Raw genomic sequence first — 19,010 nt, forward strand, 5'->3', positions numbered from 1 at the left:
ATTATACTGGAATCAGCCTTGCACCAATCTGCACTGATAACATTCACTTAGCTATCAGCATCCAATGGCAGATTTCTTGAACTTTACACTATATCAAGGTTTTGAGCACAGTTCTTAGAACAAATAACTGACAGCTGATGTTGAAGAAATTAAAAGACCAATAATGAAAACAAGACAGTGACGTTACCCAGTTATAAGTAAATATTTTACTGCTCATTTTCCGTTACAAGACAGCAAGTCATTTTTAACATACCTTGTCATTATCATTTGGAGTTCCTTGTCGTTATCATTTGGAGTTTATAATCACCAAAAATTCAAAAAGTTTAATACTGCACGTGAAACTCAGGGGGTGGTTGTGAATGTGAAAACCATTTATTAAAATATTTTAATGTGTGTGAAGATGTGACATGCCAAACACTGCAGAGTCGAAAACCAGCAAACACTTCCATACAACTTGAAATATCCCGCATGGATTACCTGTAGAAAAACACAAGTCAATGCCCAACATAAATCAATATTATCAGATCAAGATTAAATGAAATCACATTTTTGGTGTTGAATCCATAATATTTAAGGTGTTTAGAATCTGGCAACACTCACTGGGCGCTAGCAGCATCGAACATCTTCTTTCTGCCCTCCATGCCTGACTTGGCCTCCACGTTCTTACGCCAGTCACTCACTTCTACATTACGTTCCTGTTGAGAGTTCGCAAAATGGCACAAATTCATTTATTTAAAATGTAATATATAAAAGATAGTGGTTTAGAATCAAGCTAAAGAAAATGTTAAAAACTGAGCAAACTGTATGGGGTAGAAATTAGTCTTGTGCTGTAGCGCTAAACGGACGGTATCGCAATTACCGCCCGTTATACTCCCCGCCCAATATTCAGTTCTATGAAGTTTGGGTTCTTATAACAAGCCAACTAAGATTGAATGAGGCCTGTAAAGCTTTTTAAAAAATTTACTGCAGGAATGGAGTGATTTGGTTCAATAAAAACCGGAGAGCAGCGAGGCCCGAGACCAGTCGGGACCAGCGGGAGCAGTGAGTCGGAGCCCGGTATAAAAACCGGAGAGCAGCGAGGCCCGAGACCAGTCGGGACCAGCGGGAGCAGTGAGTCGGAGCCCGGTATAAAAACCGGAGAGCAGCGAGGCCCGAGACCAGTCGGGACCAGCGGGAGCAGTGAGTCGGAGCCCGGTATAAAAACCGGAGAGCAGCGAGGTACACCAACTCAGCAGGGGGGAGACAGGTAAAAAGTAATCAGTGTGTGACGTCACCAGGTAGCAGGTAAGTGATTGGTTGGTGAGTATTTCTCTCTTTTCAATACAAGCTTGACTTCTGTGGTGTTAAATTTCTAGGGTCTCTGGTGTAGTGGGGACAGTTGGTAAATAAAGCGCCCTAGAGTATACCTGTAACTGGGGTATTGAATACATTTTTAAATAAATTAAAGGAGTAAGTCATGGCAGGAAAGTTCAGACCCGTGTTCTGCTCCTCTTGCTCCATTTGGAAAGTCAGGGACGCTGCCAGTGTCCCTGACGACCATGTGTGCGGGAAATGCATCCAGCTGCAGCTACTTGTAGACCGCATTACGGCGCTTGAGCTGCGGGTGGATGAATTTTGGAGCATGCGCGATGCTGAGAGGGTCGTGGATAGCACGTTTAGCGAGTTGTTCACGCCTCAGGGTAGAGCTGCACAGGGGGTGACCATCAGGCGGAGCAACAAAGGCAGGCAGGTAGTGCAGGGAACCCCTGCGGACATCCCCCTTTCAAACAAGTATACCAAGTTGGATACTGTTGAGGGGGATGACTTACCAGGGGAAGGCAGCAGCAGCCAGCTTCCTGGCACCAGGGAAGCTTCTGCTGCTCAGGAAGGGAGGAAAAAGAGTGGGAGAGCAATAGTGGTAGGGGATTCTATCGTAAGGGGAACAGATAGGCGTTTCTGTGGCCGCAAACGTGGCTCCAGGATGGTTTGTTGCCTCCCTGGGGCCAGGGTCAGGGATGTCACTGAGCGGCTGCAGGGCATTCTTAAGGGGGAGGGTGAGCAGGCAGAGGTCGTGGTCCACATTGGGACCAACGACATAGGAAGGAAGGGAGATGAGGTCCTGCATCAAGAATTTAGGGAGCTAGGTAACAGATTAAAGAGCAGGACCTCAAAGGTTGTAATCTCTGGATTCCTCCCAGTGCCACGTGCTAGTGAGTATAGGAATGGGAGGATAGAGCAGATGAATGCGTGGCTAAGGAGTTGGTGTAGGGGGGAGGGTTTTACTTTCCTGGATCACTGGGCCTGCTTCTGGGAAAGGTGGGACTTGTACAAGTCGGACGGGTTGCACCTGAACCAGAGCAGGACAAATATCCTTGCGGGGAGGTTTGCTAGCACTGTTGGGGGGGGTTTAAACTAACTTGGCAGGGGGATGGGATACAGAGGGGAGCTGAAATAGGGGGTGATGTGCTGCCAATTATAGAGAAAAAAACAAGTCAGCTTGGTAGACAGGGCAAACATATAAGGGCAAGGCTGGATGGCATCTATTTTAATGCAAGGAGTCTTGCAAATAAGGTGGATGAACTGAAGGTGTTGATAAACACATGGGAGTATGATATTGTTGCTATCACGGAGACATGGTTGAGGGAGGGGCAAGACTGGCAGCTCAATATTCCGGGGTACAGAATCTTCAGGCGAGACAGAGGGGGAGGTATAAGAGGAAGGGGTGTCGCAATATTAATTAAGGAGTCAATTACTGCAGTAAGGAGGGATGATATATTAGCAGGTTCCTCTAATGAGGCCATATGGGTGGAGCTGAAAAAGAAAAAGGGGGCAAGCACTTTGCTGGGAGTGTACTATAGGCCTCCAAACAGTCAGGGGGAGATAGAGGAACAGATATGTAGGCAAATCTCAGAGAAATGTGCAAATAATAGGGTAATAATAATGGGGGATTTCAACTTCCCCAATATTAACTGGGATAGTCAGAGTGTGAAAGGCTCAGAGGGTGTAGAATTCTTAAAGGAGAGCTTTTTGAGCCAGCATGTAGAAAGTCCTACAAGAGAGGGGGCGGTACTGGACCTAATTCTAGGGAATGTGGCTGGCCAAGTGGAAAAAGTGCTAGTAGGTGAGCACTTTGGTGACAAGTGACCATAATATGGTAAGATTTAAGGTGGTCATGGAAAAGGACATGGATGGGCCGGAAATAAAGGTTCTAAATTGGGGGAAGGCCGATTTTAATAGGATAAGGCAGGATCTGGCCAAAATGGACTGGGATCAGCTACTTGTAGGAAAATCCGCATCGGAGCAATGGGAGGCTTTCAGAAGGGAGATTGAGATCATACAATGGCAACATGTTCCCGTAAAGGTCAAGGGTGGTTCCAAAAATCACAGGGAACCTTGGATGTCAGGGGATATACGAGAATGGATTAGGAAAAAAAGGAGGGCTTTTGGCAGATACAAAAGGCTAAAGACGGAGGAAGCCCTAGAGGAGTACAAAAAGTGCAGGGGGATACTTAAAAAAGAAATTAGGAGATCAAGGAGGGGCCATGAAATAACACTGGCGAGCAAAATAAAGGAAAATCCTAAGATGTTTTATAAGTATATTAAGGGTAAGAGGATAACTAGGGAAAAAATAGGGCCCATTAGGGACAAAAGTGGCAATCTGTGTGTGGAGCCGGAAGATGTAGGAGGGGTTCTAAATGAATTTTTTGCATCTGTTTTCACTATGGAGAAGGACGATGTAGACATAGAAATAGGGCGGGGGGACTGTGATATGCTCGAACATATTAACATCGAGAGGGAGGAGGTATTGGCGGTTTTAGCTGGCCTAAAAATGGATAAGTCCCCAGGCCCGGATGAAATGTATCCCAGGCTGCTGTGTGAGGCAAAGGAAGAGATTGCGGGGGCTCTAACACATATATTCAGGACCTCTCTGGCCACAGGGGATGTGCCAGAGGACTGGAGAACCGCTAATGTAGTACCATTATTCAAGAAGGGAAGTAGGGAAAAACCGGGGAACTACAGGCCAGTGAGCCTAACATCAGTGGTAGGATAATTATTGGAAAAAATTCTGAGGGACAAAATTTGTCTCCACTTGGAGAGGCAAGGATTAATCAGGGATAGTCAACATGGCTTTGTCAAGGGAAGATCATGTCTGACTAATTTGATTGAATTTTTTGAGGGGGTGACTAGGTGTGTGGATGAGGGTAACGCAGTGGATGTGGTATACATGGATTTCAGTAAGGCCTTCGATAAAGTCCTGCACAGGAGACTGGTCAAGAAGGTAAGAGCCCATGGAATCCAGGGTGCCTTGGCACATTGGATACAAAACTGGCTTAGTGGCAGAAGGCAGAGGGTGATGGTCGAAGGTTGTTTTTGTGACTGGAAGCCTGTGGCCAGTGGGGTACCACAGGGATCGGTGCTGGGTCCCTTGCTGTTTGTGGTCTACATTAATGACTTGGATATGAATGTAAAAGGTATGATCAGTAAGTTCGCGGATGATACAAAAATTGGTAGGGTGGTAAATAGCGAGGAGGGTAGCCTCAGTCTGCAGGACGATATAGATGGGTTGGTCAGATGGGCAGAACAGTGGCAAATGGAATTTAACCCGGAAAAGTGCGAGGTGATGCACTTTGGGGGGACTAACAAGGCAAGGGAATACACAATGAATGGTAAGACCCTAGGCAAGACGGAGGGTCAGAGGGATCTGGGTGTGCAAGTACACAGATCCCTGAAGGCGGCGGAACAGGTGGATAAGGTGGTAAAAAAGGCATATGGGATACTTGCCTTCATTAGCCGAGGCATTGAATATAAGAGCAAGGAGGTTATGATGGAGCTGTATAAAACACTGGTTAGGCCACAGCTGGAATACTGTGTGCAGTTCTGGTCGCCACACTACAGGAAGGATGTGATCGCGTTGGAGAGGGTGCAGAGGAGGTTCACCAGGATGTTACCAGGGCTGGAGCGCTTCAGCTATGAAGAGAGACTGGGCAGATTGGGTTTGTTTTCCTTGGAGCAGAGGAGGCTGAGGGGGGACATGATTGAGGTGTACAAAATTATGAGGGGCATAGATAGGATGGATGCTGAGGAGCTTTTTCCCTTAGTAGAGGGGTCAATAACTAGGGGGCATAGATTCAAGGTAAAGGGCAGGAGGTTTAGAGGGGATTTGAGAAAGAACTTTTTCACCCAGAGGGTGGTTGGAGTCTGGAACTCACTGCCTGAAAGGGTTGTGGAGGCAGGAACCCTCACAACATTTAAGAAGCATTTGGATGAGCACTTGAAATGCCACAGCATACAAGGCTACGGACCAAATGCTGGAATATGGGATTAGATTAGACAGGGCTTGATGGCCGGCGCAGACACGATGGGCCGAAGGGCCTCTATCCGTGCTGTATAACTCTATGACTCTATGACTCAATAGTCGCCTGAATCCAGCCCGCCAGTCTAGTGCATTTCAAGTCTGGCAAAACCTCGAAGTTGCTTAAGGTCTTTCTTATTTAAAGATGATCAAAATGCAGTAGGAGCTAATCTTCACAACAGAGAACATGCCAATCCCACAATTATGTGTTTATCCCCTGCTGAAGGTGTGACAATTACAGTAGAACTTTCCAACATAATTACTGTATTTATTTAACTTATGTATTTATGTTGATACATGTGGAATTTCTATGCCTAATGATTATCTAAGAGTAAAGAATTATTTCAAGTGTTCATCTTAATATTTTCATCTTAAACATGAACGTAATTGTTGAAGCAGATATCAAACATATGCGGTTGTAAAGACGACAAAACTGTTAGCGCTCTCCGTCATTACTGTGTAAAACTGACAGCAACTTCTGGCGTCCACATGTGCAGTTAAATACGGAAATCTGAAAGTATTATAAATCTGGAAGTTATAGATGCATTTATGGGGAGGCTAGCTAAGCATATTAGGGAGAAGGGAATAGAGGGTTATGCTGATAGAGTTAGATGAGGAAAGACGGGAGGAGGCTAGAGTGGAGCATAAACGCTGGTATGGACTGGTTGGGCCGAATGGCCTGTTTATCTTATGTAATCCTATGTAAGTTGCTGTCAGTGATACCCTGCTCCTCCACATGGTGCACTGTTGCAATTTTTGGAGATGAAATCAACACAGAATTAGTGATTTAGTGCGAACTTCAACTTTTTATGCACTTTTCTCGCTGTAAAAACCACTGAAAATGTTAAGCCTTGTTGAATGAGGTGTAACTGAGTTTTTAACAGCGTACAAAGTCATAATTACTGCTGAACAACCTCTCTGGCCCTGAAAAACTAATTTTATAAGTGTGGGGTGTCATTCCTTCCATTCCATGATAACGATTCCATGATTTTTAAAATAACCCAAAAAATTTTTTAAAGCTTGTTTATGATATTTCAGCTTCTACCTTAATCCCATGTGTATGTCCCAATCTTTATTTTGCTTTCTATAAAATGATCAAAAAGTGAAGGATAATCAGTGCTTTTTACTTCCTGGTTTGCTGTCTGTGAGCAGTCAATCTCTTCAATCTGATTGGCTGCTCAGCCTGCTTGATGACATCACTGTTGCTGGACACCACAGATCCCCTAGAGATGGCGCCAGATTGAAAGTCACATTGGAATAGGGAAATCAATGCTCTAGAGCCTGCTAAATCTTTATGGACAGCTTTTTTCGAGGTCAGGGGCAAGCGCTAACCGCAAAATCCGGGCCAATGAAACCATAAGAAATGACCAACATGGAAATAAAGAAAAGTGTGAGATATTATTTAATTATTACCTTTTCTGTATCATCCTTTTTGACTGACTTCAGGTTAGCTCTCAGATCCATAGATACTTTGTGCTTGGATCCCAACAAGGCACGCAACATAGCATCAGCAGAAACACGGACCCTACGCAAAGTGGGTCGCTTAAACTTCCCTCTAAGGTCAAGAATTTTCAGGGACAGATCATGAATCTGTTGGCAGAAAATTGTATGTGAAATATTAAAACTGATGCTTCCATAGTATAATGATGATAAAATGCAGAGATTAAAGTATGTCAAATTTGTCATGTACCTCATAGCTGTTCTTGCCAGCTTTGAACTCAAAGTCGTACCTTTCTTCATCAACAATCTCAATTTTTTGATGAAGCTCTATGCACAAATTCTGCAACAATAAAAGTTTAGTTCTGGTCAATATTTCCACATGTGTCACCTAGGCCAATCCCACTCTCATCATCGCTCCCCATAACCTTTAATATTTATCTTTGTCACCCAACTGTCCAATTCCCTTTTAAAAGTACGGGAAACTTCGTGATATCCGGCACCGACGGGACCGAGCTGTTGCCGATCTATGAAAACTTCCGGACAGACCAGCGCTAATGTTGAAGGATACGGAGGTTTTCATCTCCGTATCTGACAACAAGCACTGTTGCTTAGCAACAGCTTGTAAACAGTCGGCCCGTAACTTGGAAGCGTCTCTGTAGCTTAGCAACAGCTTCAGAGAGGCTTTCCAGAGGCTGACTGTTTAAGAAAATGCTAGGAGAAGAAAAAAAAAGAAAAAAACCTAACAAAATGGCTGCTGATTTCTGCCGTTAGATCGAGGTTTCCGGACATACAACCTCCGGATAAACCAAAGTTTCCTGTACTTCTTTTAAATATTCTCTAATATATCATAACTCAGAGTGGACTTGCATCTGTCAAAAGGGGAATTTTAAATAGTCATAGATTTATACAGCACAGAAAGAGGCCCATCGTGTTCGCGCCGGCCATCAAGCCCTATCTATTCTAATCCCATTTTCCAGCACTTGGTCCGTAGCCTTGTATGCTATGGCGTTTCAAGTGCTCATCTAAATGCTTCATGAATGTTGTGAGGGTTCCTGCCTCTACCACCCTTTCAGGCAGTGAGTTCCAGATTCCAACCACCCTCTGGGTGAAAAAGTTTTTCCTCAAATCCCTTCTAAACCTCCTGCCCCTTACCTTGAAACTATGCTCCCTGGTTATTGACCCCTCTACTAAGGGGAAAAGTTCCTTTCTATCTACCCTATTTATGCACCTCATGATTTTCTACACCTCAATCAGGTCCCCCCTCAGCCTTCTCTTCTCTAAGGAAAGCAACCCCAGCCTGTCCTGCCTCTCTTCATACTGAAGCGCTCCAGCCCAGGTAACATCCTGGTGAGTCTCCTCTGCACCCTCTCCAATGCAATCACATCCTTCCTATAGTGTGGCGACCAGAGCTGCACACAGTATTCCAGCTGTGGCCTAACTAGCGTTTTGTACAGCTCCATCATAACCTCCCTGCTCTTATATTCTATGCCTCGGCTAATGAAGGCAAGTATCACATATGCCTTTTTAACCACCTTATCTACCTGTCCTGCTGCCTTCAGGGATCTATGAACATGCACACCAAGGTCCCTCTGATCCTCTGTCCTTCCTAGGATCCTACCATTCATTGTGTATTCCTTTGCCTTGTTAGTCCTCCCAAAATGCATCACCTCACACTTTTCAGGGTTAAATTCCATTTGCCACTGTTCTGCCCATTTGACCAACCCGTCTATATCGTCCTGTAGCCTGAGGCTTCCCTCCTCGCTATTTACCACTCCACCAATTTTCGTGTCATCTACGAATTTACTGATCATACCTCCTACATTCATATCTAAATCATGAATGTACACTACAAACAGCAAAGGACCCAGCACCGATCCCTGTGGTACACCACTGGACACAGGCTTCCAGTCACAAAAACAACCTTCGACCATCACCCTCTGCCTCCTGCCACTAAGCCAATTTTGGATCCAATGTGCCAAATTGCCCTGGATCCCATGGGCTCTTACCTTCTTAACCAGTCTCCCATGCGGGACTTTGTCAAAAGCCTTACTGAAGTCCATGTAAACTACATCAACTGCACTACCCTCATCCACACACCTAGTCACCCCCTCGAAAAATTAAATCAAATTGGTTAGACATGATCTCCCCCTGACAAAGCCATGCTGTCTATCCTTGATTAATCCTTGCCTCTTCAAGTGGAGACTAATTCTGTCCCTCAGAATTTTTTCCAATAATTTCCCTACCACTGATGTTAGGCTCACTGGCCTGTAATTCCCTGGTTTATCCCTACTACCCTTCTTGAATAATGGTACCATGTTAGCTGTCCTCCAGTCCTCTGGCACCTCCCCTGTGACTAGAGAGGTTCTGAAAATTTGTGTCAGAGCCCCTGCAATCTCCTTGCCTCACACAGCAACCTGGGATACATCTTGTCTAGGCTTGGGGATTTATCCACTTTTAAGCCCACGAAAACCGCTAGTACCTCCTCCCGCTCAATCTGGTCCCTGGTTATCCTCTTGCCCTTAATATACTTATAAAACACCTTGGGATTTTCCTTTATTTTGCTCGCCAGTGTTTTTTCATGCCCCCTCTTTGCTCTCCAAATTTCTTTTTTAAGTACCCCCTTGCACTTTCTATAGTCCTCTAGGGCTTCCACTGTTTTTAGTCCTTTGTATCTGCCAAAACCCTCCCTTTTTTTCCTAATCCATTCTTGTATATCCCTTGACATCCAGGGTTCCCTGGTCCCACCCTTGACCTTTACGGGAACATGTTGGCGTTGTACTCTCTCTATTTCCTTTCTGAAAGATTCCCACTGCTCTGATGTGGATTTTCCTACAAGTAGCTTATCCCAATCCACTTTGGCCAGATCCTGCCTTATCATATTAAAATCGGTCTTCCCCCAATTTAGAACCTTTATTTCCGGTCCATCTTTGTCCTTTTCCATGACTACCTTAAATCTCACCAAATTATGGTCACTGTCACCAAAATGCTCTCCTACTGACACTTCTACCACTTGCCCGGCTACATTCCCTAGAATTAGGTCCAGTACCGCCCCCTCTCTTGTAGGACTTTCTACATGCTGGCTCAAAAAACTCTCCTGGATGCACTTTAAGAATTCCGCACCCTCTGAGCCTTTCACACTCTGACTATCCCAGTTAATATTGGGGAAGTTGAAATCTCCTACTATTATTACCTTATTATTTCTACACTTCTCTGAGATTTGCCTACATATCTGTTCCTCTATCTCCCCCTGACTGTTTAGGGGCCTATAGTACACTCCCAGCAAAGTGCTTGCCCCCTTTTTGTTTTTAAGTTCTACCCATATGGCCTCATTAGAGGAACCTGCTAAGATAGGGCAGCACGGTGGCATAGTGGTTAGCACTGTTGCCTCACAGCGCCAGGGACCCGGATTCGAATCTGGCCTCGGGTGACTGTCTGTGTGGAGTTTGCACATTCTCCCCGTGTTTGCGTGGGTTTTCTCCGGGTGCTCCGGTTTCCTCCCACAGTCCAAAGATGTGCAGGTTAGGTTGATTGGCTATGATAAAAATTGACCCTTAGTGTTAGGGGGATTAAATACGTGGGGTTACGGGGATAGGGTGGGATGTGTGTTGGTGTAGGGGTTACGGGGATTGGGAGGGATATGTGTCGGTGCAGGCTTGATGGGCCGAAATGGCCTCTATCTGTACTGTGAGGTTTCTGTGATTTCTGTGATATCATTCCTCCTTACAGCTGTAATTGACTCCTTGATTAATATTGCGATACATCCTCCTCTGTCTCGCCTGAAGATTCTATACCCCGGAATATTGAGCTGCCAGTCCTGCCCCTCCCTCAACCATGTCTCTGTGATAGCAACAATATCATACTCCCATGTGTTCATCAACACTTTCAATTCATCTGCCTTACTCGCAAGACTCCTTGCATTAAAATAAATGCCATCCAGCCTTGTCATACTCCCTTGTGCCATTACATATTTGCTCTGCCTTCCAGCTGACTTGTTTTTTCCTCTATATTTGGCTGTGCATCACCCCCTACTATAGCTCCACTCTGTATCCCATCCCCCTGCCAAGTTAGTTTAACCGCCCCCCCCCCCGCCCAACAGTACTAGCAAACCTCCCCGCAAGGATGTTGGTCCCGTTCCGGTTCAGGTGCAACCTGTCCGACTTGTACAGGTCCCACCTTCCCCAGAAGCAGACCCAGTGATCCAGGAAACTAAAGCCCTCCCTCCTGCACCAACTCTTTAGCCACACATTCATCTGCTCTATCCTCCTATTCCTATACTCACTAGCACATGGCACCGGGAGTAATCCAGAGATTACAACCTTTGAGGTCCTGCTTTTTAATCTGCTACCTAGCTCCCTAAATTCTTGTTGCAGGACCTCATCCCGCTTTCTACCTATTTCTACCTAAATCTGCTTCAACATCGGTTTGTGGCAAAAAATTCCACTTCCTAACCACCCTTGCTGTGAAGAATCTTTTCTAACACCCCCGTTTTGTTTTTTTCATGATTATCTTAAAGTTGTACCCTCTTGTTACTGTCTTATCAACCAGTGGAAACAATTTAGCACTATTTATCTTATCATGACCCTTCATAATCTTGAAGGCATCCATCAGGTCACCCCTTAACAATCTCAGCTTTTTTCCATAACCATTTAATTCAACATCCCTACTAAAAGTCATGTTTATATTCTCATTAATATATCATTCCTCTATCAAAAATAGCATAGAGGGAGTTTTAACTTACTCCACCCAGCGGAACAGGAGTTAACATCCAAGCGATGCACTTAACGCCCGTTTCCCACCCCGCAGCCATTTTAACATGGCCATCTTGGGCGTTTGAGGGGCCCTCCTGATTCAGGCGGGAGCCTCATGAATAAATGTAAATCGGGTCCTATGATGTTATTAGGAGCCTGATGTAATTTTGACTGCCTGAGTGAAAAGTCCAATGCGGACACTCCACTCAGTAAAACGTGGCGGATACTCAGTCAGGTAAGTTAAAAAGTTATCTTTGTCCAGACAGGAGGGACTGGGCCCTAAAAAGAAAGTTTTGGCTGCTGCTGCTCTGGGATCCCTTCCCCGCTACGACCCATGAACCCACCCCTTGCACTACTAGCCTGTCTGCCAGTTTGGCAGCCTCTGGGCCACCTAATTTTTACAGGCCCAAAGCCAGCAAGCTGTCTCTGGACTCCCAGCTTGGTCGGACAGCTGGTCGGTAGCATACTAATGAGGCCTGGCCGTTAAAATGGACTGGGCCTCCCACTGCCGCTCCCAGGCGGATGGCCTACATGCTCCACCACTTTTTGCTCGGGAGTCAAAATTCCCCCTATAGTGTCTAACGCTGAAAAACTTATACATTTGAAGGTCCAGGAAAAACACACAGACCCTACAAATGTTAAACAAAATTTAATTATGTTGTAAATGTTATGCATTTCTGCCTTAAATAGAAATACAGTACAAAACGGTCTTACTTGCAAGTCAGTAAGAGAAAGGCCGCTGAGGTTGAGAGGCGGTACACGCTCTGCAAGGAATTTTTCCTTCTCTTCATTTCGATCAACTATTTCTTTTTCTAGGTCATCTTTGGCTTTGCCCAGCATTAGGATCTGTGTAAGCATTGTTATTCAGTCAACATGTGATAATAATGCAAGACTAAGCTTTTAAAAATATCTTCAGAATAATAAACCAGGAAACAAAAATTTTACCTCACCTTAAGATGGAGTTTGCGTGACGCTGAGATCTTACAACTTTTCTGTTATTGACAATAAAAGCAAACAAGGGCTGGTTATTTCAGTGCTGTTAAGACTTGTACATTACTGGGTAAATACAACCGATCATACATTCCCAATGAGGAGGAGTCATACGAAATACAATTGAGACAGAACTACCAAACTGTAGTACTGATTCTTCAACTTGCACTCCTTTCTGCTGTGAGCATGTGATCAGTGAATTTGATCATATATCCCTATGATACAAAAATACAACAAAACTGTGAATACAGCAAAATCATTTATATTTCCAACTTACAGCATTCAGAAAAAGTGGCCTGTAATAGTATGAAAATATATAAAATACTTTCATATAGACCTACTTGTGACCTGCTTAAAGATCTGACTTAGCATTATTAATGTGGCATGTTAAGAATATAAATGTATTAAATTCCACTGTACTTTTACATAGAATTATATAGAATGTATAGCACAGAGACAGGCTATTCGGCCCAGCTGGTCAATGCCAGTGTGTATGCTCCACATGAGCCTCCTCCCACCCCTCTTCATCTCACGCTATCAGCATAATCAGCATATCATATTCCTTCCTCCCTCATGTGTTTATCTAGCTTTCCCTTAAATGCATCTATGCTTTTTGCCTCAACTACTTGTGGTGGCGAGTTCCACATTCTCGCCACTCTTTGGGTAAAGAAGTTTCTCCTGTATTCCTTTTATTTCATCATTTTGGGCCGAAGTAATACAAAAATATTACTTTCTGTTCTATGATAATGTTTGAACTGGAAACATTTAGTTGTAATATATTTCCCAACTTTTGTTGACAGGAAGTCATACTTTTTTTTGGAGGAAAGCAGACTGGCATTACGTAAGCCATTAAAAATTAAATACTGATAAATTGTGTCAAAATATATAGGTACTTCCTAACCCAATACCTAGTCTTAGTCTGACAATTCCTCATGTGTCAAATCACAGGACGAAAAGCTTCATCCAATGCAGTGTGGTACTATCCCATTGCATAGTGTGAATACTACTGCATAGCCCCAGCAGGGCTGCCTGGAGAAGGATTGTTTCTATGACATCTTTAACATATAAAGCGCGATAAACTCACAATTCTATGACAGATCTACAGGAAACTCTCTTTTTACTGGCACCTAAATAACCGGAAATCTCTCTTAACCGGCAAAATTCAGGAGTAGGTTCAGGTAAGTTTTTGTGGCCGTGTAACCGGGGTTCCTGGATCTGTGGCCGTAACCGGGGTTCCTGCACCTGTTGCCATGCAACAGGGACGCCTGGATCTGTGGCCGTGTAACCGGGGTTCCTGCACCTGTTGCCATGCAACAGGGACGCCTGGATCTGTGGCCGTGTACGGGGCTCTCGTACCTTAGTAAGCAATCCGGACTTTTTGATCAACCGGCACCACGCCGGTCCCGTCGGTGTTGGATAAAAAAAAGAGTTTCCTGTAGTTATAATTACCTTTTTTCAGAATGTGTATGAGATTTACAGACTTCTACATATTACGTACATGCATTCACGAATTCCCTTAAATACCGCAGAATGAAAATTGTGGGAAAATAGAAAATGAGTGGAAATAGCAAAACTATCATGTTGAGGGGGAGCATGAGGAAACTGACTGCATACTTTAGCATTTATCTCATGCGGAGCCACTTGAGGTCTTGGCGGTGGAGCAACTTGCTTGGGAGGTGCTGGTTTCGGTGGTTCTGGCTCGGGCTCAATCACTTCTTTAGTCTCTTCCGTTTCATCAATAACTTCTTCTTCATACTGCTAAAATGTTAAAGATCTAATTATTAGTGAACTTGTAGATTGTCAAAACTGGCACAATTATCAAATTATAAGCAACAAAATGTGAACAATCACAAATACAACTGCCATGGAGACATAACGCCAGATCTGTTAAAATGCTTACCTCTTCCCTGAAACAGAGAGAGAGAGAGAGAGAGAGAATAAGTGCGTCAGAGAGAACATCATAACAATTAGAAAATAGTAGCATTCCAAATATATTTTAAATTTAAAGGCAATCCTGTTCACTTACATTTCTGTTGACAAGTTAATTTTATTGCTCAATTGTATTGCGATTTGGACATAGTTTCAAAATACTGTGCCATGGAGTAATCAAATACTTTATGTGTGCCCTTTCAAGATAAGAGGAACGAGTCCACTTGGGTTGGAACAAATTAACAATGTTCGGTCATTGTCTTTATTCTTTTAAAAATGCACGTTGTGGATTTTTTATCTATAGTTGTTCGTGCACAAACCAGTGTTGGCTGCATGAGTTTGCAATTTTTATTGTAAACAAAAGACTGAAAAGGGCACCACCTTCAAATAACAGTGGGACTGCAGAGCTTCAGGCATAGGAATCCTATAATCGGAGCAGAGGCCTGAGGCCTGCGATGTGTCCGATATGCACTGCACATGACCGATGTGTTCGATGTGCTTGGGTAGTATATAGTACACTGGGAGCAAGGCTTCTCAAGGCCCCAATTTCTATGAGTGGTACTCCAGGCATTCAGCACCCATTTGGAATGGTTCTTCAGGGAAGGCCAACAAAAAAAAAGTGATTTTTCTTTATGTGTACCATTCCTTGTAATAGGACCACCCTTCGTTGATGTACTTCATGTTTTTGACCTCCAAAGACCAACACGTGAAAGGGGTTGTTATGCGCCAAATTATTCAATTAAAAAAAAATATCAGTGTTTGAAGGGCAGCCAGCAACCCTTAAATAGTTGCTGGTTCCTAATAATGTGGCCTTGACTCCCAGTCCATCATGCGCTAAGCAGGGGGTGCACCACAAAAATATTTAAATGAGCTGACCCCACATTATCAGGTGAAATCAGCTCGGTGCCGTGTAGGGACAAACGGTTTTGGAACCCTATTGTCTGCCCAAGTTTGGCAATTTTTAAAAAACCTTACGGTAAAGAGGCAGCAGAAGAACCTTGTGTCAAATTAGTCGTAAAAACAACACACACAAGTGATGCAATTTGTGACATTACCATTTTTGGGTTTAGGAAAAAAATGAACAAGGGTTAGCAAACATTCCTTTCACAAAGATGTTACCTCTTTAAGGAAAGAAACAGTGAACACCAGTATTGAATTTAAGTATTTTAAACTCTTGACTTTTAGATAACAATCTTAGAAACAAATCTAATTTCAAAGTAAGAAAAAAATGAAACTTACTGATCAGACATTTTGGAGTTATGGCTTTCGACCTGTAACAGCAAAGAGAGATGTTAAACCCACCCAATGGTCCATGCTTTTAGCAATTTGATAGAGTGAAAGTGTAAATCAAGTCATATTGTTCATTGCTGAAGTATGCCTTTTCACTTCTCAATGTCACAATTTGGAGAAAACATAGCAAAGAGATTAAATAATTTCAATGAATAATAACAACAAAGTTTCCAATTAAGGGATTACTTCAGCGATTCTTTTGCTCGTTGCTTTCCTCCATCGCTCTGGCTTTGTATTATTATATGCAGATTATACAGTAGTACAGCATTCCTTAGAGAGATTCACTTTCTCTACAGACATAACTTTATTTTCTCTTACTAATTTTCATATTCTCTTCTCTTCCAACCTCTATACCTATCACTTTCAATTTTCCAGCCTCTCCTTAGTTTCCTTTTATGCTCATCTCTAACAGCTTTAAGGCACTTTAATATTACATTGATCTTTCGGGCCACCAATATTAATGAGCCCCAGTAGTTTTACATTTGGCTGCATAAATCCTGTACTTTGGGAACTTGGTAACATTAGAGCACATTTTGTGCAGTATAAAAGCACACCTTACATTTTGACTTGCAGCTGGTTGCATGAAACTTAGAGAGCCTGGCAGTATTAGCACAGGTCTCACACAATATAGAAGTGCCTTCACATATGACTTATAACCAGCTGTATATATCTCATGCTTGGGAACCTGGTGACCTAAGCATGAATATAAAAGCACATTTAAGTCACAGTAGAGTACTGCTTATTTTCTATCACTTGTGCAATGATGTACTTTCTTCCTTTTCCCATCCCTTACCTCTGTAGTTCATCGGTCACTACGTTGAAAGTAAGTCAAAAACTGCCAATTCTTATAAAACCCAAATATAATATGGTTTATTAGCTGTCACTGAGATAATGAAGATATTTAGTATCATGTCTGAACAGTACCGTAGAAGCTTAACCACTTCCATTCAAAACTAGGCCTACATTTTTGAGCAAAATACATACAGACTACGGAGTGAATTTACTTTGAGCTTCACCCACTCCACTGCCATAACATCATGGTTTCTGTTGCACTTCCGGCGAAGTGATGACGGCAGAATGGGGGAAGCTCTGAGGAAATTCACCCCCATATATAATCATCTTGTTATTGCCAGTTAGCAGTTGTAGTCTTAGTATTTACAGCATCTATATTATGCTCTGAAATGTGTAACTTTTTTGAACAGAAACTTGCATTTCTGAGGTAATATTTAGTCAAAGAGTTTTAATTTGCGACTATGACAGCCCAAACTCTTGGAACTGAGTTCCAGATCCCCATACCTACTACAAACTCTACTTTCATAACCCATACTGCACAACTTGGTACTGCCTCCAACAGTGGAATGAACCAGAAGCCCTGGCTGTACGATCCATTGTTAAGTAGGGGAGAGCAGAGTTCTGTGCAAGAACTGGTAATGACAGTAAAGAACTGATGGTTAGCTCCTTTCTATTGTTAGAATTACTGCAGGCCACTGGAGATTTTTTTCCTTTCAATTTTATTTTTCGTTCTTGCCAAGTATCCCCCCTACTCTACTGAAGACTATGGTCCAGTGAGCACAGGTGCTCACTCAACAATATCTCGCCCAGTAGCAACTGTTCATGTGTGAGCTTTGGCAGTGAAGCTCATCAGACGATTCCACCAGACCATCACAGCTGAGCCCAATCCTTCCCTCAGCTGATGTTCACACACATACACTTCCAGCAGAGGTGATGGGGTAACTATAGGAACCAGGGCACTAAGACAAATTGCAGCCCCCACTACCACTGCCCTGGCTGAGACCAGCTATCTCAGTACAAATAGGTGATTGAACCTAAGAACTTCCTCATTCATATGGCTCAGCTACTCACTAACTAAACTTACTGAGCGATTGGGGAACTAGATCTTTTAAATGTTAAGTTTTTTTGTCACCAATTTTATCCATCGATTTCATTCTCTCCCTTTCTGTCTGAAGGTGCTGACTCATTGGTTGCGATTTCCCCTACCCCTACCTCGGCGGGTCCGTGGTGGGTGACGTCGGTGGCGAGTCCCGACCCCGCCGCTGGTTCCAGCCCCGTGTGTAGAATGATTTTACGTTGATTGGGCTTGTTAAGCCCGCCCAGCGCATTTTCCAGCCAATTTAAGGAAGCGGGTCTGATGACGCCATTTGATGACGTGTCATCAGCTGGTTTCCTTAAAGGGACCGTGCGTAAATTGGTTTTAACAGTTGTGCGGTCGGTGTTCTGTAGCATTGAGGTGCTGCAAACACTGACGAGCACTGTACAGAGGTGCAGGGCTGCACCCAGGCTCTCCCATGACTCCCTCCATATGCTTATGGAGGGAGTCACAGCACGCAGTGGGTTCTCTTCCCTTCCAATGGGCGGAAGAGACATCCCCAGGAGACCAACGCAGCCTGGTTGCACATTGCAGAGGAGGGCACAAGCAGGGATATCGTCAGGAGGACCTGGGTGCAGTGGCGCAAACCTTTCAATGATCTTAGTAGACCTCATCCTGTTGTGCCACTCATCACATCCCCATCACTCTGCCTTCCCTACCCTACTCCTTACTCACACCAACTTACCTTGCAGGTCCACCCATCCCTCTCTATCTACATTACCACTTCCCCATCTCACAAGCCACCCCTCACACTCACCCTCATCCTAGTCCAATCATACCAACTAACAACACACAGTGGTAGGCACTTGTGTGTTTTAGCCAATGTTCATGCGAAGTTTCTGTTAATGTGGTGTCAAACATTGAAACATTTATTTTCAACACTTTGCGTTCTTGGACAGATCTGTGTGCACCTTTGGAAGTAGCTTAGTGAGCTGCAGTGAATGGTGAGACATAACGGTATCCCCCCACAATGATGATGAGTGTGAAAAGAATGGCTTGGGCATTGTAGGGATGCTTTATGGTGTTGGTGTGGGGTGGTGCCAACCTGGCGCAACATGTGGCAGCCAGGGTGTACAGCGCCAAGTGAAGTAAATCTGGCCGTGGTGAGGCCATCCCTGGCGTCCCGGGTGCTGATGCCCTGTGCAGCATCAGGTGATTGCGGAGAAGGTTGGTGTTGTTGTTAGTGCTGCTGGTGTGCCTGGTGCTGCTGGTGTTGGGGCTGATCGTGGTGGGATTCTGAGGACCAAGGTGAGATAGTTTCAAGGGCACCGATGATGATGAAATAGATAGCAGGTGAACTTGAGATGACAGAAGCGATCTGTCAATGGTGGGAGAGGTTGTTCCAATGAGGTGACACTGGATAGAGAGTTTGCTCCAAATACTTGCAACCTGC

General features: G+C 44.0%; 1 protein-coding gene and 1 long non-coding RNA gene across 3 annotated transcripts in view; both read right to left on the reverse strand.

Annotated features, from left to right (window-relative positions):
• Positions 1-596: 596 nt before the first annotated feature.
• On the reverse strand, positions 597-14,209 carry LOC147105600 (troponin I, slow skeletal muscle-like). Its single transcript, XM_086010145.1, has 6 exons — positions 14,125-14,209; positions 12,471-12,512; positions 12,235-12,366; positions 7,023-7,112; positions 6,746-6,922; positions 597-695 (listed from the first exon to the last, which is right to left on the reverse strand). Exons 3-6 carry the CDS (start codon positions 12,358-12,360, stop codon positions 597-599), a joined length of 492 nt encoding a protein of 163 aa, XP_085866271.1. The 5' UTR covers positions 12,361-12,366; positions 12,471-12,512; positions 14,125-14,209.
• LOC147105601 (uncharacterized) overlaps positions 14,125-19,010 on the reverse strand; it is a 49,782-nt gene continuing 44,896 nt past the window's right edge. For both annotated transcript variants that reach the window (XR_015081520.1, XR_015081521.1), the window contains 2 exons: positions 15,679-15,710; positions 14,125-14,268 (listed from right to left, as the gene is read on the reverse strand). This is a non-coding gene — a long non-coding RNA (uncharacterized LOC147105601). The remainder of the gene's footprint in view (positions 14,269-15,678; positions 15,711-19,010) is intronic.

The sequence above is a fragment of the Somniosus microcephalus genome, chromosome 17, assembly GCF_052327205.1.
Source record: "Somniosus microcephalus isolate GS21.2 chromosome 17, FLI_Smic_1.0, whole genome shotgun sequence".
NCBI lineage: Eukaryota > Metazoa > Chordata > Chondrichthyes > Squaliformes > Somniosidae > Somniosus > Somniosus microcephalus.

What these genes read in the sequence shown, in the direction of transcription:
- LOC147105600 (XM_086010145.1), bottom strand. Translation starts at nt 12,360, where the DNA reads ATGCTGGGCAAAGCCAAAGATGACCTAGAAAAAGAAATAGTTGATCGA. An exon ending in TTTCTCTTACTGACTTGCAA is followed by an intron (nt 7,113 to 12,234) that starts GTAAGACCGTTT and finishes TTATTGTTGCAG; the next exon opens with AATTTGTGCATAGAGCTTCA. An exon ending in CTGGCAAGAACAGCTATGAG is followed by an intron (nt 6,923 to 7,022) that starts GTACATGACAAA and finishes TTCTGCCAACAG; the next exon opens with ATTCATGATCTGTCCCTGAA.